We start from the raw sequence: 19,380 nt of genomic DNA on the forward strand, positions 1-19,380 counted from the left end.
TTAATATTCACCCAATGTCTGCCATCCTTTTGGATGTATATTCCGGACTCTGACATTGCTGGTTTTGATATCTCTTAATTCCTTTCTTTTAATTTTTAGGATTTGTGTGTCTTTTTTTGTATTGTTAGGTTTTACTGCATTGTTGGAGCTAGAAACATAAGCATTTCGCTGCACCTGTGATAACATCTACAAAATATGGGTACTAGACCAATACAATTGGATTGGTTGTGTTTGTATCTGTCTGTCTGTCTAGTGAAACTGGCACCTCTGTGGTGTCCTTTGTAGGTTGATGTGTTCTGTTGCGAAATGAAAGCTTGTTGTTGGGCAACATTGCCATTGAAAGTAGACTACTGTTTTACATGTCCATAATGTGATCACTCAGATATTCTTATCTATGTGTTCTGCGGTACTGCCATCTCATGCGGAAACTTGCACATAGCGTTCAGGTTGCCCTGCATCTCTGATAGAATTGACCTGCGGCACTGCTAACTTAAAGTCATCAATTCAGGAAGTAAACTTAAATAACAAAAAAAAAAAACATTTAACAAACTATTTACAATGACTTCTCGATCAACTGAGCTATTTATTTCAAAAGTTTTTCCATTTTGGGATTTTCAATTAAAATCACTTCCTGAATTGACCCCTGCCCTGAAGCCCCCGATGTTAGTTTGAAAATGTGGTTTTATGAGTTAGACTCGCTTTATGGAGTTTACTAAAATGTACTTGCTACGATTGTGATATGTTGTTGTCTCACCTAGCTAAATGGATAAGAGCGTCTGCTAAATGACTAGAATGTCAAATGTTATGGAATGAGAAGTGGCAAAATGTATCATGGTTTACCAACAAACTGATTAAAGCACATAACTAATAGTAATTACATGGTAATACATTATAATTATGCCTATTCAAAATGTATATCCTTTTTTATTGTAGTATATTTATTATTGTTTCAGGGTAATTTAACCGAGACCCCCCGTTTTTCAAACCTGGCCTCATCCTCAAATCCTTTATGGTTGAGAAGTAGTGGAGACACTAGTTGAAGACACTATGTGAGCGTGAGAGCGTATTACTATGAGGATGTTTGATACCCAGTGGTGTAAAGTACTTAAGTAAAAAATACTTTAAAGTACTACTTAAGTCGTTTTTGGGGTATCTGTACTTTACTATTTATAATTTTGACAACTTTTACTTCACTACATTCCTAAAGAAAATAATTATACTTTTTACTTCATACATTTTCCTTAACACCCAAAAGTACTCGTTACATTTTGACAGGGAAATGGTCCAATTCACACACTTATCAAGAGAACATCCCTGGTCATCCCTACTGCGCCAAAAAGAGCAATAGGATATGCGGCCCCCCTAGCGTGAGCCTTAAAAGAGCGGCACCTGTAGACAATGGATCAGTCTGCGATAATTCAGGGCGGGATGGTCAATTGTTGCAACATTAGTTTAAAATTGTTTCATTGTATCCATTAAATGTAGCTTCTTTCTTTCCATTTCTGATCACGTAAAGCAGTTGAGAAATTATGATGCCTTGATATTATGGTGCAGACAGTTGACAGCCTGTCAAACCAAAAGCTGTCACCAATTATGTCACTACAATGAGGCATATCCTAAACCAAGTTTATATCGCAGCAATTATGTCAATTCTGAATATCTTTAGGCCTATTTGTAGTTTTTATATTTCCTAAATCTGCTTCAGTGAAAGCAAATCCTCGCCTGCAGCACCCAGAAGTGAACAGTAGGCGACCCGGAAGGTCTGAACTCCGACTGAAGGCAAGCAAAAGGAACATCTTATTATTTTATAAAATACCATTAAATCTACAATCGAGGTGTCAGGTTTGTATACATTTTTTCGCCTCTCTTGTGTGCAATTTTAAAAACGTTCGGCTGCAATGCTATTTTGAAAGCAGTTATCGCTACCATTTGAGTCGTCAAAAAGTTCAAATAAAAAAATACTAGCCATTACCAGAGCATATTTGAAAAGGACAACGTTCTAGTTATATCGTGCACAGCACACAGCATGCGGCAGATGAGATGCAGTTACGCTACTATTCTGGAATTAAATGATGGATTCGCATAGCGAGAGAACCCAGTTGTCCATAACGCATTGCATTTTGCAAGGCATGATTGTTGTAGGAAGTGTCTGTTTTTTTTTCTTCTTCCTCGAGCCGGGCTATTCAAACCTGCAAATCTAAGTAAACAATCATTCGAACACTTACGCTAATGCAAAGAAATGGATTACAAATGTGCATGCATCGAGACACGTCTACATTTTTAGGCGAATTATTACTGTACATTTGGGATCTGCAGAATATGGCGTCCAGTCCTTATAAAAATAAGACAGGCTGCCATTTTTGTTTTCCTTTTGTCTGAATTTTTTAAATAAAACTGTCTGAGAATGTGGGAGAGGCTGTGGAGCGAGGCACCAGGGGGGATCAGAGTTGCTCTGCAGTCAAACTGCTCCTTATTTGATGCTTTATGTGTTAGCATTTTAAGTTCTAAAGGTTTTTTTTTTTTAAATTTGCAAATCTACGTAGACGTCCAGATAGAATAAGGAAAAGTTAAGTAGCCTAACTTTTGTTTTAGTTCACAAGTCTAGACCAGCCTCAAGTGATTTGTCTACCCTTGTTATAGGCTGATAATGGATTACTCATTTATTTTCATATCAGTGTTAAGAAAATGATTTATAAAGCAAATAATAGCCTATAGTATTCGTATTGCAAATATGACGTTGGGCTAATGTTGCACGATTGACATAGGTCTACTAGCCTAATTTGCCTCTAATTGTCTGAAGATGGATAACCTGCAGCCTAATATTTTTAATTTCCTTAAACACGACTAGTCTATACATTTCGGTCTATGGGCTACAGTAATTTAGAAAATCGTACATCTGACTGGCTAGAAAGCAATAGACACCATTTTGAGAAACAGCAGTATTTGGGTTTTTATTGCGTAGGGGCATGACACAGAACGATAAAATCACTGATATCGGTTCAAATTGACTTAAATCTCCGGACACATTTCAGATTCTCACCACAGATGTTTTCAGCATGCAGCTATTTCTGCTATGACTCAAATAGTTTAGGTGGTTCACCGTGGCTATTTCACTGTCTGTAACAACTAATGCAAAATATTGTAGTATTTCAATTGAAGACTTGATTCCTCAATACAATTGACATTTGATTCAATATTGTATACTGTGAAAAATGTGTGTTTAAAAAAATATTTCAAAACCACAGTCTGTAAGATCAGTTGTTGTTATTAAAAAGTAATGTTGCTCTCCTTGAATAGCAACTTGAGCACTACTTATACATAATGGAAATCAAGCAATATTTGCATGTCGGGAAGGTAATGGGATACATTTGCTCCATTGTTAAACATTTTAGCCGTGGTCAACTCTTTGATGGTTGGCACATTTTACAGAGTGTGGCTTTAATAGGAATTAGGCATTATGGGATTTTCAAGGGGCTCAGTCAATAACAAGAGTGAAGTGTGTTCATTTCCCAACATTGATCCTGGGGACACAAAGTGTAGAACTATGTTGGATTTTACTCCAGCTGAGTATCAATAAGAAACATAGTTAGTATATCAGATTAGCAACCTATTATCACCTATCCTCTTTGCAGCTTTAGTTAGGTGGAATAGTTAAGATTTCATCTATTTGATTGTCTTGCTAATGAGGGTAATTGATTTAGATTGAAACCTGCACACAGAACATTCCGGGGACTGACTCTTTTTTATAGATCTTGCAGCTGGACCTGATCCAAGGCTTGATTCTCAACCATGTCCATGTTATCCCTGAAATAACCTAAAAAAGTCTGTCAGTTTAGTGTCAAATTAAATGTGATTGATTTATTGAAAACAGTACACAGTCTTGGTTCTAGGGGTTGCCATGGCATAGACTGATGTTTTTTCTTCCTGTTTGATTGTTGATTATGGCAGTAATACATTTGTAGGCATTACAGTCTCCGTCGGACAGGATGCTCTACACTCCATCTCGAATACACAAAGGACTCTACTTTAATGCAGTTTGACACTTTTCTCGGTTGCCTATGAAGCTGTGTTGTTATTATCACCAACATCAAACATGGCATATCAAAGACAGAGACAGCCGTCATATGGGGGAGATTATCAACTCTCTATCTGTATTCCGCTCTTGCCCAGGAAACTCAGTGCCTCCAGGAAGTGAAATGGACACCCTGTCGGCATCATTAGGGAAATATTTTCAGGTTTTTTTGTTCATACGGCTGGACGTATCATTTTAGTTTCTTTTGGCTGATGCAAGTGGACTGTGTTACGCTGCTGCTAAGTCAAACAGACTTTAGAATGGTGGACTGTGCCAAAACACACAATGCAATATGTCGTAGAAAGAAATGAATAAGGCTTGAAAAGAGAACCGATGGAAAGAAAGCCCGGACATCTATGAGAGAGCAGCAGGCTCTACCATGGGACAAAGAGCAGCAATGCCCCTTGCCCCAAATTCTTCCAAATGTGACTTTTGCATAGAGAGATTGGAGTAAAAGTCTGTTCAATGACATTCACTCTAAATGGATTAAATGGAGCATCAGGGAGCAGGGATATAGGTTATTTTGTTCCCTATGAAAATATCGACAGTGCAGGCGACAGAAATTCCATATATTTTCAAATGCCTCAACCATCAATGCAATTCTATCTTTAATCACAAAATGGTAGAGGAAACTGCCAATATGACAAGTGTTTCTTAACAAGCTATAGCTACCATGTGATGTTATGGTGTTTCTTTGGGGAGATGCCCATCATTCAGTGTGATGGTTAGAGAGTCTGCTGGTGAGCTGACGGAGAGGGAGAATAAACAAGGCCTCGTGGGTATTTCCCTTCCTATGAGAGGATCCCTGTGACTCACACGTTTTTTTTTCTCCTTTGAATAATGTCTCGCGGAATTGAATCCTCTGCAAGTTCTCAGCTGTCTGTGGGCCACGGTCGGGAAGTTGTGACTCAGAAAAGTGTGATTATTAAGCTCTATACTTAGCTGCAGTGCGTGTGGAACTGGAAACACACCTCCGTGGTGGACGTGACGGAGGAAGAGGAGGGGAGAAAGTTAGAAAGTAGTCCCATTTACTTTGAATCGTGAGGCTAGAATGTGTTTGGCAAGTGGCTAAATGGCCAGCGTTAACTATATACGTCTATTGCAATAAGTCATTGGAGATTCAGCAACTATTTACGAACTCATTAAAGTGCTGCAAACATTTGAATGAATTGTGAGGCTGAATTAGCTGTGTTGTTGTTGTTATATCTATTTGAATGGACAGTGTGCAGAAGGTCATATTTACGTCTGGTTTGTTTGTCACAGGATGGCTGAACCTCGTTTTAATAATCCCTACTTCTGGCCTCCACCACCCACCATGCCTGGCCAGGTGAGTAGTGACTGTCTAGACTCTACCCTAACATTCAACAACAGGGTAGTTAGTATAAAAGAGGATGAGGAGAAGTTGTTGACGGTGGACAATAGACTGTGAAGATTGTCAATTATTATTCTAGGTAATGTAACATTGAGACCCATGAGCAGTGAAAGGTATTTTGCCTGCTTGATTGTCACGCAAATGTCCATGTAAAGTATGCATTATTTTTACGACTCACTTGAAGAGAGGACATAGATTACTGTTAATAATGTACTTAGGGTACATTGTTGAGTTATTTTCCTTTGAGTCCATTGGAGGGAGCCAAAGCAGAACAAATGAATGTAAGCCCACACAGACGTTAACTAAGGACTGTTCTTTTGTCTCTGTGTGTTGTTGTCTCCCTGCTGTCAGCTGGATAACCTTGTGCTGATCAACAAGATCAAGGAACAGCTGATGGCTGAGAAGATCAGACCACCCCACCTGCCGTCTTCCACAGTTCCCTCCCAACAGCAACTGCTGGGGAATCCTACACAGACAGAAGGTGGGCAGCATGTCCAGATGTCAGTTGAGAAACTGCAGCAGATGCAACAAGAACTCCATGCCCACAGCCCGTCCCAGCCAGACGTTGCCCTGCACGCCCGGCCGGCCTCCAGCTCTGTCGCAGGTACCCTGACCGCCCCCCACCTCCCTTCACCAGGCCAGGCTCCGCTGTCATTGACCACCACTCACACACTTCTATTCTCAGAGGCGGTTCAAATCAGAACGCATCTCTACTGTGTGTCATGTGATCACACCCCCTCCCATCCTCCTCAATCTCATCAAGTGATTGGCACACATCCCCTCACTTTTTATAAATACTTTTTGTGTCACTTGTAATTACTGTAATAGGCCTACTTCTAATCTTTTTCTATCGTTGATAGATGGATGGGGAAAATACTTGTTGAGCCTTGTATGAGCCAGGCTTTATATTTCCTGTTAATTTTCTATGGTAAGAGTTTTTTTTGTTGGTAAATTCTGTGAATTTTCTGCACATCTCTAACAGGACGTATTCTCGGTGATGTAAACTTTAATCTGGATGATAAAACAGCTATAAAAGCTAGAGGATTGTGGGAAGACTGGCATTTGCGTCAAATCATAGACCAACCCTCTAGAACGAACCACCTGTCAGGTAATCACATGATTTTTTTGACACAGTAATGCCCGTCTGGCACATAGGAGAGACTGGGGTTAGTTCAGCCAAAGGGGTAAGTTGAGCCATGCTTGTTTCTAGGAAACCATACACAAAATGTATAATTTGACCAAGGTCATCATTTCATGGAGTCTGTAAAGGAAGAAACCACATGGAAAAAGTGTTAAGCAAGTTAGTTCCAAAAAAAAGATTTTCACAACGTCAAATTAATTTATTGTGTAAAGAGGTTTCATGAAGCTTGTATCTAAACCAAAGTAGGTCATTTTAAAATTGTTCTATACATCATTTGGGGTCTCTATAAGCTACAATATGAGATCCTAAACCTAGAATGAAAGTGCATCCTTGTAGCTGTGTGGGCTAATATAGTCAAAATGTTTGCCTTGGGGTAAGTTCAGCCAATGGCCATGGGGTCTTCCCTGTGGCTCAGTTGGTAGAGCATGGTGTTTGCAACGCCAGCATGGTGTGTGCAACGCCAGGGTTGTGGGTTCGTTTCCCACGGGGGGCCAGTACAAACATAAAAAAAATGCATGAAATTAAATGTATGTATTCACTACTGTAAGTCGCTCTGGATAAGAGCGTCTGCTAAATGACTAAAATGTAAAATGGGTAAGTTGGTTGAGCAAATTGAAGCGTTTTCTTCGCAGGTGTAATGCAAGGCATATGAGGTAACAACAGGGCCTGGCCTGTGTTAGATGTTTAAAAAAGTACAACATGTTTGTTAGGTGTTAAGCCAATGTTAAAATATGCATAAAATGATTAAAAGGCAACAAAAAAAGCTTAAAATTATTAAAAGGCAAAAAAAAAGTTATCGTGATTAATTGTGTTTGGGAAATAAAGATAGACATTGTTTTAAGATGGTAAGTGGTAATATTTCATTCATTACAGAAATGTTTAAGCGTCTTCACTTACCCTGTCCCCCATCCGGAGTAATTCGTGCAGAGACCACTTTTTTGGACAAGCTATGTTTTCATGAATTCAGATTATTTACAATATATATGTAGATATCTTTGTTAGAAATAATACTATATTTCCCTTGACCGAGTGATGCTGAATGTAAAAAATGGCTCAACTTACCCAACTCTCCCCCACACGGAAAGAGAGGCAGACTTCCATAGCCCATTCCAAGATTCCTGTACTATGGGCCTTTAGACTAATCCAGACCTCTCAAAATGTGACAGGACTTTTGGCGTATCAACGTGATTTCAAACTACTTCAGCCAACAACTAGGCACAAAGAGTATTCCTATGTTGAGCGAATAACTAAAAGGGAACATGTCAATAGTTAATTTTGAGCATTGTCTCTGAAAAAGTATGCACAATTTTAAGAAGAATACATGTAACTGACTGCATTCTTCTGTTGGAGATTAGTCATTACATAATTATGTAGTGATTATTTCGTTTGTGAGTCATTTTTACCTCTTGACTTGCCAGGTCTGGCGCTTTCCTCTCGAATGGGCAACCATAACACCTCAGAGGCCGTCACTCTGACCACACCCACCTCCAACAGCCTGAGCCGACTAGGCGGAGCCCCCTCACCACATCATGTCCTCTCAGGCTTGGCCAGTGGCCCTGGGATGGAGCAAATCAAAAGTAACGGAGGCCTTGCTGGACTGCTGGGGCCCCCTCCCAAGATGGAGGGGCGAGGGCGTAAGAAGATAAAAGCTGAGAACGGTGGTGGCTCTCTGTTGGTGGTGCCTTACCCCATCCTAGCCTCAGGCAACGATCAATCCTGCCACACCATCACCCCCAAACAGGGCAAATGCTACAGGCATGAGCACACATGAACCTTTTACAGACTGCTACATGTTGATTATACTCCAAATGTCTTACTGTCATATTGATTGCTTACGGTGTCTTCCATGTGTGTGTTGTTTTGCGCAGGTGTAAATCGTGCCCGCTGACCTTCTTCTCCAAGTCAGACATGCAGATCCACTCCAAGTCCCACACAGAGGCCAAGCCTCACAAGTGTCCTCACTGCTCCAAATCCTTCGCCAATGCATCCTACCTGGCCCAGCACCTCCGCATACACCTGGGCGTCAAACCTTATCACTGCTCCTACTGCGAGAAATGCTTCCGCCAGCTCTCCCACCTGCAGCAGCACACCAGGTCAAATCTATGAACTCATTTGATCATCAGTTTGATACTGTTTTCATGTACCCACCAACTAGGTTCTATAGTGTAGTGATGATGATGATGTATCTTTCCCAGAACCCCAAAGTCATGTGTGTACTACGCTTTTAAAGTGTATTTACACTAGTGTTAATTATTTGCCTTCATGTTTTTAATATACACTGAGTGTACAAAACATTAAGAACACCTTCCTACTATTGAGTTGCATCCCCCCACCCCCCTTTTACCCTCAGAACAGGTCAATTTGTTGGGGCGTGGACACTACAAGATAGCATTCCACAGGGATGCTGGCCCATGTTGACTCCAATGCTTCCCACAGTTGTGTCTAGTTGCCTGGGAGTCCTTTGGGTGATGGATCATTCTTGATACACACACCCTAACCCATTTCCTAACCTTTGCTCAATTATTGATGTGATCCTTTGCTGTGTATTTTGTTTTCATTTGCAGCAACATGATACTTCAACAAATCCTGGAGCTTTAGTAACTTGCAAGCTACATGGTTTTGTGCATTTAGTTTTTATTTAACTATGCAAGTCCATTAAGAACAAATTCTTATTTACAATGACGGTCTAGGAACAGTGGGTTAACTGCCTTGTTCAGGGGCTGAACGACAGATTTTTACCTTGTCAGCTCAGGGATTCGATCTAGCAACCTTTCGGTTACTGGCCCAATGCTCTAACCACTACGCTACCTGCCACCCCGCTCTTTAAAAGCTCTTGAGCACGAACTGGCTGTGATTGGGAACGATTCCCATAAATATGCCTACAAATACAAATTGGGTAATTTTCCGCGCATTTGCTAAGATATTGTTTTGTATTTCCTCACATAGTTTTTAATTTGACTCATGAAGTTATCTTAGCAAACATGTCACCATTGTTTTAGTACATTTTTAATTGCATAAAAAGATCACCAATCAATCAGGATGACAGGCCTATTATGCATTCAAAATTCTAGAAAGTACCATTTTGATCATCCGTAGGTAAACATAACAAACACTAGAAATAATCCATTTAAAGTAGGCTGATACTTCTACAATCAACATCTAGGCCTGTCAAGCAATCCCTTGTGTATCAATAATGATCCACCACCCAAAGAACTCCCAGGCAACTTGACACAACTGTGGGAAGCATTGGAGTTGAGTGTGACAAACCCAGCAGCGTTGCAGTTCTAGATTAAGAAAACGGTGCACCTAGCACCTACTAACATACCCCGTTCAAAGGCACTTAAATATTTTGTCTCACCCTCTTAATGGCACACATACACAATACATGTCTCATTTGACTCATGGCATAAAAATACTTATTTAACCTGTCTCCTCCCGTTCATCTACACTGATTGAAGTGGATTTAACATGTGACATCAACAAGAGATCATAGCTTTCACCTGGATTCACTTGGTCAGTCTATGCCATGGGAAGAGCAGGTGTTCTTAATGTTTTGTACACTCAGTGTATACAGTTTAAGTCGGAAGTTTACATACATCTTAGCAAAATACATTTAAACTCAGTTTTTAACAAATCCTGACATTTAATCCTAGTAAAAATGCCCTGTCTTAAGTCAGTTAGAATCACCACTTTATTTTAAGAATGTGAAATGTCAGAGTAATAGTAGAGATAATTATTTATTTCAGCTTTTATTTCTTTCATCACATTCCCAGTGGGTCAGAAGTTTACATACACTCAATTTAGTATTTGGTACCATTGCCTTTAAATTGTTTAACTTGGGTCAAACGTTTCGGGTAGCCTTCCACAAGCTTCCCACAATAAGTTGGGTGAATTGAGTTGGTGTAACTGAGTCAGGTTTGTAGGCCTCCTTGTTCGCACACCCTTTTTCAGTTCTGCCCACAAATTTTCTATAGGATTGAGGACAGGGCTTTGTGATGGCCACTCCAATACCTTGGCTTTGTTGTCCTTAAGCCATTTTGCCACAAATTTGGAAGTATGCTTGGGGTCATTGTCCATTTGGAAGACCCATTTGTGACCAAGCTTTAACTTCCTGACTGATGTCTTGAGATGTTGCTTCAATATATCCACATAATTTTCCTTCCTCATGATGCCATCTATTTTGTGATGTGCACCAGTCCCTCCTGCAGCAAAGCACCCCCACAACATGATGCTGCCGCCCCCGTGCTTCAAGGTTGGGATGGGGTTCTTCGGCTTGCAAGCCTCCCCCTTTTTCCTCCAAACATAACAATGGTCATTATGGCCAAACAGATCTATTTTTGTTTCATCAGACCAGATGACATTTCTCCAAAAAGTACGATCTTTGTCCCTATGTGCAGTTGCAAACTGTAGTCTGGCTTTTCTATGGCGGTTTTGGAGCAGTGGCTTTTTCATTGCTGAGCGGCCTTTCAGGTTATGTCGATATAGGACTCGTTTTTCTGTGGATATAGATATTTTTGTACCTATTTCCTCCAGCATCTTCACAAGGTCCTTTGCTGTTGTTCTGGGATTGAATTGCACTTTTTTGCACCAAACACGTTCATCTCTAGGAGACAGAACGCGTCTCCTTCCTGAGCGGTGTGACGGCTGCGTTGTCCCATGCTGTTTATACTTGCGTACTATTGTTTGTACAGATGAACGTGGTACCTTCAGGCATTTGGAAATTGCTCCCAAGGATGAACCAGACTTGTGGAGGTCCACGGTTTTTGGCTGATTTCTTTTTTGGCTGATTTCTTTTGATTTTCTCATGCTGTCAAGCAAAGAGGCACTGAGTTAGAAGGTAGGCCTTGAAATACATCCACAGGTACACCTCCAATTGACTCAAATTATGTCAATTAGCCTATCAGAAACTTCTTAAGCCATGACATAATTTTCTGGAATGTTCCAAGCTGTTTAAAGGCACAGTCAACTTAGTGTATGTAAACTTCTGACCCACTGGAATTGTGATACAGTGAATTATAAGTGAAATAATCTGTCTGTAAACAATTGTTGGAAAAATTACTTTTGCCAAAACTATAGTTTGATAACAAGACATTTGTGGAGTTGTTGAAAAACGAGTTTTAATGACTCCAACCTAAGTGTATGTAAACTTCCGACTTAAACTGTATATATTAAGGTATTTTCAGACTTTATTGAACCAACAGAGAGGCTTACCGTAGGGAAAGATAGAGAGGGGTTGTGTCAAAGGGCAGTAGGCTGGATTTTTTCCTATCTCAAAACCGTAGACACATGTGCCGGATGCTGCGGCTTCATTAAATCTCCTCTTTACTATATCTTTTACAGGATTCATACTGGAGATCGGCCCTATAAATGTGCCCATCCAGGTTGTGAAAAAGCCTTCACTCAGCTCTCCAATCTGCAGGTATGAACTGGACTGGGTTTTCAGTTAACCTCATGCTTGGTCTTTTAAACACATCCTGGTCTTTTAACCACACCTCTTGCTCCCCGGCCACAAGATTTCCATCAACCTTCACACACACACATCAACCCTGTTCTAGTTTTGAAGCGTGGATTTCGAGTTCCCTTTCAGTCAGTCAACTTCTGTAAAATTTACTATGGGGGTGTCACACTCTTGCGACTTCGGTTGAAGGACCTACAATCACGCCTGACAAGTCCAATGAAATCCGCACCTCTCTGGAAGCCCCACCTTCCACAGATGATAAGCGTAAGGCTTTATTCTTGGGAATAAATTATTCCGCTCTTCACCTCAGTGTGAACAGGAACAATTTTAGCGTGAATCACACTACTAAAATAAACAATTGGAACAAATTTAATTTGACACATCCCCCGAATGCAACAGGTGTAGACTTTACAGTGAAATGTTTACTTACGAGCCATTTCCCAACAATGCAGAGTTAAAAAGTAAGAACATTTAGCAAAATAAATAAATAGTAACACATAAAATAACAATAACGAGACTATATACAAGGAGTACCGGTACTGAGTCAATGTGCAGGGGTATGAGGTAGTTGAGGTAATTGTAGTAGTATGTACACTACCAGTCAAAGGTTTGGACACACCTACTCATTCCAGGGTTTTTCTTTATTTTGACTATTTTCTACATTGTAGAATAAGACATTAAAACTATGAAATAACACATATGGAATAATGTAGTAACGGTAAGGGGTGCGTAACCAGATGTTTTTTTGGGGTCAAGTTTCAGGAGCTGTCACGGATCCCTCTGGAACTTTCCTTGCGCACACCTGGCCCCTATTCCCACTGATTGTATTTGTATTTGTGTGCCCTTTGTTCACCATGGTGAGGTTGGTTATTGTTACAATGTCCGTTGGTGCGTGTGAGTACCTGTGCTGTGTGTTTTGGGCTTTCGTGCCCTTGTGGATTGCGCAGATGATTACGGGTCTCGTCCCGTGTGTTAATCATTGTGCGAGTGTGTTATTTGTTCAAGGTAGTGCTCGCTCTTTTGTTTGGGTTTCAACCCTTTGTTTTTGTTATGTGTTGGTTTGGTCTTCGTCCCTGTGCCTTTACACAGCACACCGTAATTTGGGATAAATAAAAACCCTATTACGTATTCCTGTGCTGTAAGGGTTGCGGAACTGGTGGCAGTGAAGTCAGACGCAGGAGAGCAGAAATAGGTAATAGCCGGAGCAGTTTAATTTCAAAACCAATGGCATAAAGAAATAACCAACATGGGTACAAAACCCGACACGCACCAGTAAACATGTGCACAAGCACTTACAACAAACAATTCCACACAAAGACATGGGGGGAACAGAGGGTTAAATACACAACACTTAATGAGGGAAATGAGAACCAGGTGTGTAGGAAAACAAGACAAAACAAATGGAAAATGAAAAGTGGATCGACGATGGCTAGAAGACCGGTGACGCCGAACGCCGCCCGAACAAGGAGAGGAACCGACTTCGGTGGAAGTCGTGACAGTAACCAAAAAAGTGTTTTATATTCGAGATTCTTCAAAGTAGCCACCCTTTGTCTTGATGACAGCTCTGCACACTCCTGACATTCTCTCAACCAGCTTCATGAGGTAGTCACCTGGAATGCATTTCAATTAACAGGTGTGCCTTGTTAAAAGTTAATTTGTGGAATTTTTTTCATTCTTAATGCATTTGAGCCAATCAGTTGTGTTGTAACAAGGTAGGGGTGGTATACAGAAGATAGCCCTATTTGGTAAAATACCAAGTCCATATTATAGCAAGAACAGCTCAAATATGCAAAGAGAAACGACAGTCCATCATTACTTTAAGACATGAAGGTAAATCAATACGAAACATTTCAAGAACTTTGAACGTTTCTTCAAGTGCAGTCGCAAAAACCATCAAGCGCTATGATGAAACTGGCTCTCGTGAGGACCGCCACAGGAAAGGAAGACCCAGAGTTACCTCTGCTGCAGAGGATAAGTTCATTAGAGTTAACTGCACCTCAGATTGCAGCCAAAATAAATGGACCGCAGAGTGAAGGGAAAGCAGCCAACAAGAGCTCAGCATATGTGGGAACTCCTTTAACCTGTCTGGGCTAGGGGGCAGTATTTTCACGGCCGGATGAAAAATGTACCCAAATTAAACTGGTTACTACTCTGGCCCAGAAACTAGAATATGCATATTATTAGTAGATTTGGATAGAAAACACTCTGAAGTTTCTAAAACTGTTTGAATGATGTTTGTGAGTATAACAGAGCTCATATGGCAGGCAAAAACCTGAAAAAAATACAACAAGGAAGTGGGAAATCTGATGCATGTAGTCTTTTAAAGTCATTGCCTATCTAACACACAGTGACTTAGGGTTCATTTTGCACTTCCTAAGGCGTCCACTAGATGTCAACAGTCTTTAGAACCTAGTTTCAGGCTTTTGCGGTAAACACAGAGCGAACAAGAGGACATGGAAGTAGGTGACTCAGAAAATGACATGGGTTTTGTGATGCGCATTCACGTGATGGGTAGCTGTGTTCCATAACGTTTTTCAAGACATTGGAATCGTCCGGTTGGAATATTATTGAAGTTCTAAGTTAAAAAGGCCCTAAAGATTGATGCTATACAACGTTTGACATGTTTGAACGAACGTAAATATAACTTTTTTTTACTTTTCGTCGTGACATTTTGGCCGCGCTTCCTACATTTGAAGTAGCTTACTGAACGCGCTAACAACAAGCAGGTATTTGGACATAAATTATGGACTTTATCGAACAAAACAACATTTATTGTGGACCTGGGATTCCTGGAAGTGCCTTCTGATGAAGATCATCAAAGGTAAGTGAATATTTCTAATGCTATTTATGATTTTAGATGACTCCAAAATGGCGGGTATCTGTATTGCTTGATGTCTATTTCTGAGCGCAGTACTTTTTTGAAATCTGTCACAGCGGTTGCATAAAGGAGATGTTCATCTATAATTCTTTGAATAACAGTTTAATATTTTATCAACGTTTATGATGAGTATTTTTGTAAATTGTTGTGCTGATTCACCGGCAGTATTGGAGGCAAAATATTTTCCGAACATCACGCGCCAATGTAAAATGCTGTTTTTGGATATAAATATGAACTTTATCGAACAAAACATACATGTATTGTCTAACATTGAGTCCTAGGAGTGTCATCTGATGAAGATCGTCAAAGGTTAGTGCATCATTTTAGCTGAATTTATGGTTTTTGTGACCCCTCTCCTGCTTGGAAAATGGCTGTGTGGTTTTTCTTGTGTTTTCACTGTCCTAACATAATCTAACTTTATGCTTTCGCCGTAAAGCCTTTTTGAAATTGGACAACGTGGTTACATCAAGGAGAAGTGTATCTTTAAAAAGGTGTAAAATAGTCGTATGTTTGATAACTTTGAATTATGACATTTTGTTTTTTGTATTTGGCGCCCTGACATTTCACTGGCTGTTGAATAGTGTGAACCGTGGGTGGGACGGTAGCGTCCCAGGCAGCCCCGAGAAGTTAAGACTGTTGGAAAAGCATTCCAGGTGAAGCTGGTTGAGAGAATGCCAAGAGTTTGCAAAGCTGTCATCAAGGAAAAGGGTTGCTACTTTGAAGAATCTAACATTTATTTTGATTTGTTTAACACTTTTTTGGTTACTACATGATTCCATATTTGTTATTTCATAGTTTTGATGTCTTCACTATTTTTCTACAATGTAGGAAATAGTAAAAATAAAGAAAAACCAATGAGTAGGTGTGTCCAAACTTTTGACTGGTACTGTATTCGGCTCTATTTACTCTCAGATTTGAAAATGCTAATTAGCATCAAAGTAGACATCAAGACCACAAATCCATGCAAACTCCTACACATCATCTCTAGCTGGCATGGGTATTTATGGGTATTATGACTCATACTATGGTACTCTATAGGATAAAATTGTGCTGCAGCGAGTTGGGCATCACCAAACACTTTTGTGAGGTTTTATCGCTTGGATGTCACTGCTCCCAGTGTACTTACAGCTGGGACAGGGGAAAGTCACTACACAGCGCAGCACCATGTACACAATACCTAGACTGCCTCATTTGGCAGCGCCAGGTCTGGGTGGCATCCCATCGGCCCTTTCATTTAGTATCCGTTGGGGCCAGCTTGGGGCGTGATTATGTTTCCCCATAGTATGTTGTACCGAAGTTGACTGACTGAAAGGGAACGTAACGTTATGACTATAATTATTTTTTGCTGAAGGAGGGAAATTAGGTAAAACACCTGCTCGGCTTGGTGAAGAGTGGTATTAAATTGAAGGAATGAATCCGAGCCGCACGCTTATCTCCTGTGGAAGGCGGGGCTTCCAGCGAGGAGCGGATTGCATTGGCCTTGTCAGGCGTGATTGTAGATCCTTCAACCGAAGGATTTTGTCCCAGAGAAGGCAATAAAAACATATAAAATCCACATAGTCACAGACAACAATGCTATTAATTCTACTTATATTTCACACACATGCTATTATACCTGAAAATATTGACAACCTTTGGAAATAGTTGTATTTTTACTGTAGTATGTTTTGAGTTATTGGATTTTCAGCATGATTTTCCTCCATTCCCACCTCTCAGAATTCTGGTCAGATGATGGCCTGGTTTGACAGGAAGTGCATTTGTAGCAAGATAAAGTTTCCCTACCTTGAAAGTCTAGATAGGTCTTTGAATCGTGTAATGTGATCACTGTGTCCGTCTGTTTCCCTACCTCAGTCTCATCAGAGACAGCACAACAAAGACAAGCCCTACAAGTGTCCAAACTGCTACCGTGCCTACTCGGACTCCGCCTCACTACAGATCCACTTGTCTGCGCATGCCATCAAAAACGCCAAGGCCTACTGCTGCAGCATGTGTGGCAGAGCCTACACCTCAGTGAGTAGGCTATGCGGCAGCATGAGCTGATGTTTTCACAGGATGTGGGCAAACATTTTCAATGTCGTTAGTGACGGAGTCCTAGTATAGTTTCTTAGTTCTCAGTCAATATATAAACAGTATTGGTACTGTAGATCGTCACTCTTTTAAAAAATGACACTTTTGGGGAAGCATTTATACCTCGTTGTCTACTGAAGCTTGGTGTTAGCTGAACCTTTATTTGATGTTTGTCCTCAGGAGACCTACCTTATGAAGCACATGTCCAAACACACGGTGGTGGAACACCTGGTGAGCCATCACTCTCCACAGAGGACGGAGTCTCCCAGTATCCCCATACGGATCTCCCTCATCTGAGCACTTCGCCCTGACACCCATGGAGGAACTCCCTGTAAGGTTACCCCTCCACTTAAGCGTAATCAATCCCAGATATTGGCTTTTATTTGTTTGTTTGTATACCCCATGTGGGTTTCAAAAATGTGTCAAACTGTATTTGTACCTTATCAAAAGGTAGACTTTTTTTCTGTCATCTATATGATGTGGTTGGGTAATGTTTGGGACATCCAAAGATGATTTTACAGCACTTTCAGGCCTCATAGTATTGGCCAAAAAGGTTTTTAGTCTACTAAGACAATAAAAGGCATTGCTCCAGGCAGCTAAAACGTTAACCATAGGTGTTATAATGCATTAAAGGACCACTCCTACTATGTTTTTTTATATTGTCCTTTTCTCTCTACGCTTTGCAAAAGTATATTTACATTGGGAACTTTACCTTCCTTTTGGTTAGGTCAACTAAATCATGTATCCAAGCATTTTTTGTTGTTGCCACTCCTAATGTCAATGTTTGCATCACTTTGTTTGCATCACTTAAAAAGGAATTGTTCTCATGTAAGCTTTATAACGCTTAAGTATGTCTTTTAGACAACGATGTACACAAAAGGCTTTCAAACTGGAGGGTCAATACCTATGTTTTATTGTTGTAGTTTTCATCTTGTTAATATTATTGTCCATGGTATTAAAAAGGACACTGCTTAAGGCAATCCTGAAAAGCACCAAAATATATTTTGAATCTGATGTTGGTATTTGTAGAAACTCAGCATGTAAGAGTAAAAATATTTTGGTGATGTATTGAAGAAATGTAGCACAAAGAATTGTCCATAATGGAACTGACATTTTTGTTGGTTCAAGCCATTCCAGTACCTGACAGATTTTCAACAAGATTTTAATGGAGGCAGAGAACTAATTTCAAATCGAAATGTATGAAATAGCTTAACACACATTCCATTATATGTAACATTTCAACGTGACTCGATTGAACCCTCTACCATGTGTCATGCTGTGGTCAATTACATGCATGAGCTCTGCCTGTGTGCTACAAAGATTTGTTTACCGATGTTGATGAGGAACGGGTCTCCTCATATTTCCTTTTATCTTACCTATGAAATAGGAATGGAAAGTACATATACGAGAATCCACAGGTTTGAAACCAAATGAATGTAATCCTTTTTAATTTGTATATTTTCCCCATGTCTGCCAGTGATGGATATGGTGTGCTGTCTGGTAGAAAATGGCAGAGCACATTACAAAATGTGATACCTCCTGCCCTTTCATTGGTTAACACCTGTGAAACTCTTTGCAAAGAACAGCATGTGCTGCCTCCTCACTGTCTCCTTTTCTATTGAGTGATTATTTGTACATATATTCGGCATCTATGTCCTGCAGGTTATTTTATGCCCTTTAATGTTTAAATTGAAAATTAGTAAATTCCTGTTTTGGGTGTCCCATGAAATATGTATAGATATCTTTATGTACAAAAAGACCTCCTTGTGTCTTGTAATCATTTTGCTCTCATGTCTCATGTATGAATGATTAACATTTAGTTAATTTTATACACATTTAAGCCTTAACTTTTATCATTGTATTACATTTTATTTGTCCCATATTGATGCCTCTCTGTACCCAGTGTTTTATGCATTTTATTTCATAGCATGGAATATACTGTAAATAAACTATATTAACTGTTAATCCCTTTTCTATAGTAAATGATTATATAGGTCTAGCTATTATTACAAAAATAATTGTTTCATTTGTCACGCATTGTGGTACCATGTCCACATTACACGCAGTCAAGACGTAGAATGAATTGACTTTGTGTAAGAATGAGCAAAAAATAAAAGTATTCAAATGTTCCAATAGTTTGGGATTATTTTTATTGGCCAATATGACCTTACATAATAATGTATAAATTATACTTCAAGACCTACATAAGCGTTTCATATCAACTGTTGTTCCTTGGCAAACATTTATTTGAAATGGGTATATGATGCTGGAGACACTTGACTTTTCAGTTAAGCTACCTGTGTGTAAGGTATGCACTGCAATCAGGAATGGTCACAGCCACCTGAACCAACAGATTCCCAAACCATTCTATGACCTTTTGATGCCAACAAGC

The 19,380-nt window shown here is 39.9% G+C and overlaps 1 protein-coding gene across 2 annotated transcripts; it reads left to right on the forward strand.

The window, feature by feature from the left end:
• Nucleotides 1-1,686: 1,686 nt before the first annotated feature.
• znf362a (zinc finger protein 362a) lies at nucleotides 1,687-19,118 on the forward strand. Of its 2 annotated transcripts, none has more exons than XM_029694737.1 (9): nucleotides 1,687-1,779; nucleotides 5,336-5,399; nucleotides 5,796-6,048; nucleotides 6,427-6,552; nucleotides 8,004-8,340; nucleotides 8,454-8,678; nucleotides 11,926-12,004; nucleotides 16,773-16,931; nucleotides 17,169-19,118. In XM_029694737.1, the coding sequence occupies exons 2-9, from the start codon at nucleotides 5,337-5,339 to the stop codon at nucleotides 17,283-17,285; spliced, it is 1,359 nt and encodes a 452-aa protein (XP_029550597.1). In that variant the 5' UTR covers nucleotides 1,687-1,779; nucleotide 5,336; the 3' UTR covers nucleotides 17,286-19,118. The 2 variants fall into 2 exon arrangements, with proteins under 2 accessions (XP_029550597.1, XP_029550596.1); XM_029694736.1 differs by having other exon boundaries at nucleotides 1,692-1,842.
• Nucleotides 19,119-19,380: the final 262 nt, after the last annotated feature.

Source organism: Salmo trutta, chromosome 16, assembly GCF_901001165.1.
Source record: "Salmo trutta chromosome 16, fSalTru1.1, whole genome shotgun sequence".
In the NCBI taxonomy this organism is placed as follows: Eukaryota; Metazoa; Chordata; class Actinopteri; order Salmoniformes; family Salmonidae; genus Salmo; species Salmo trutta.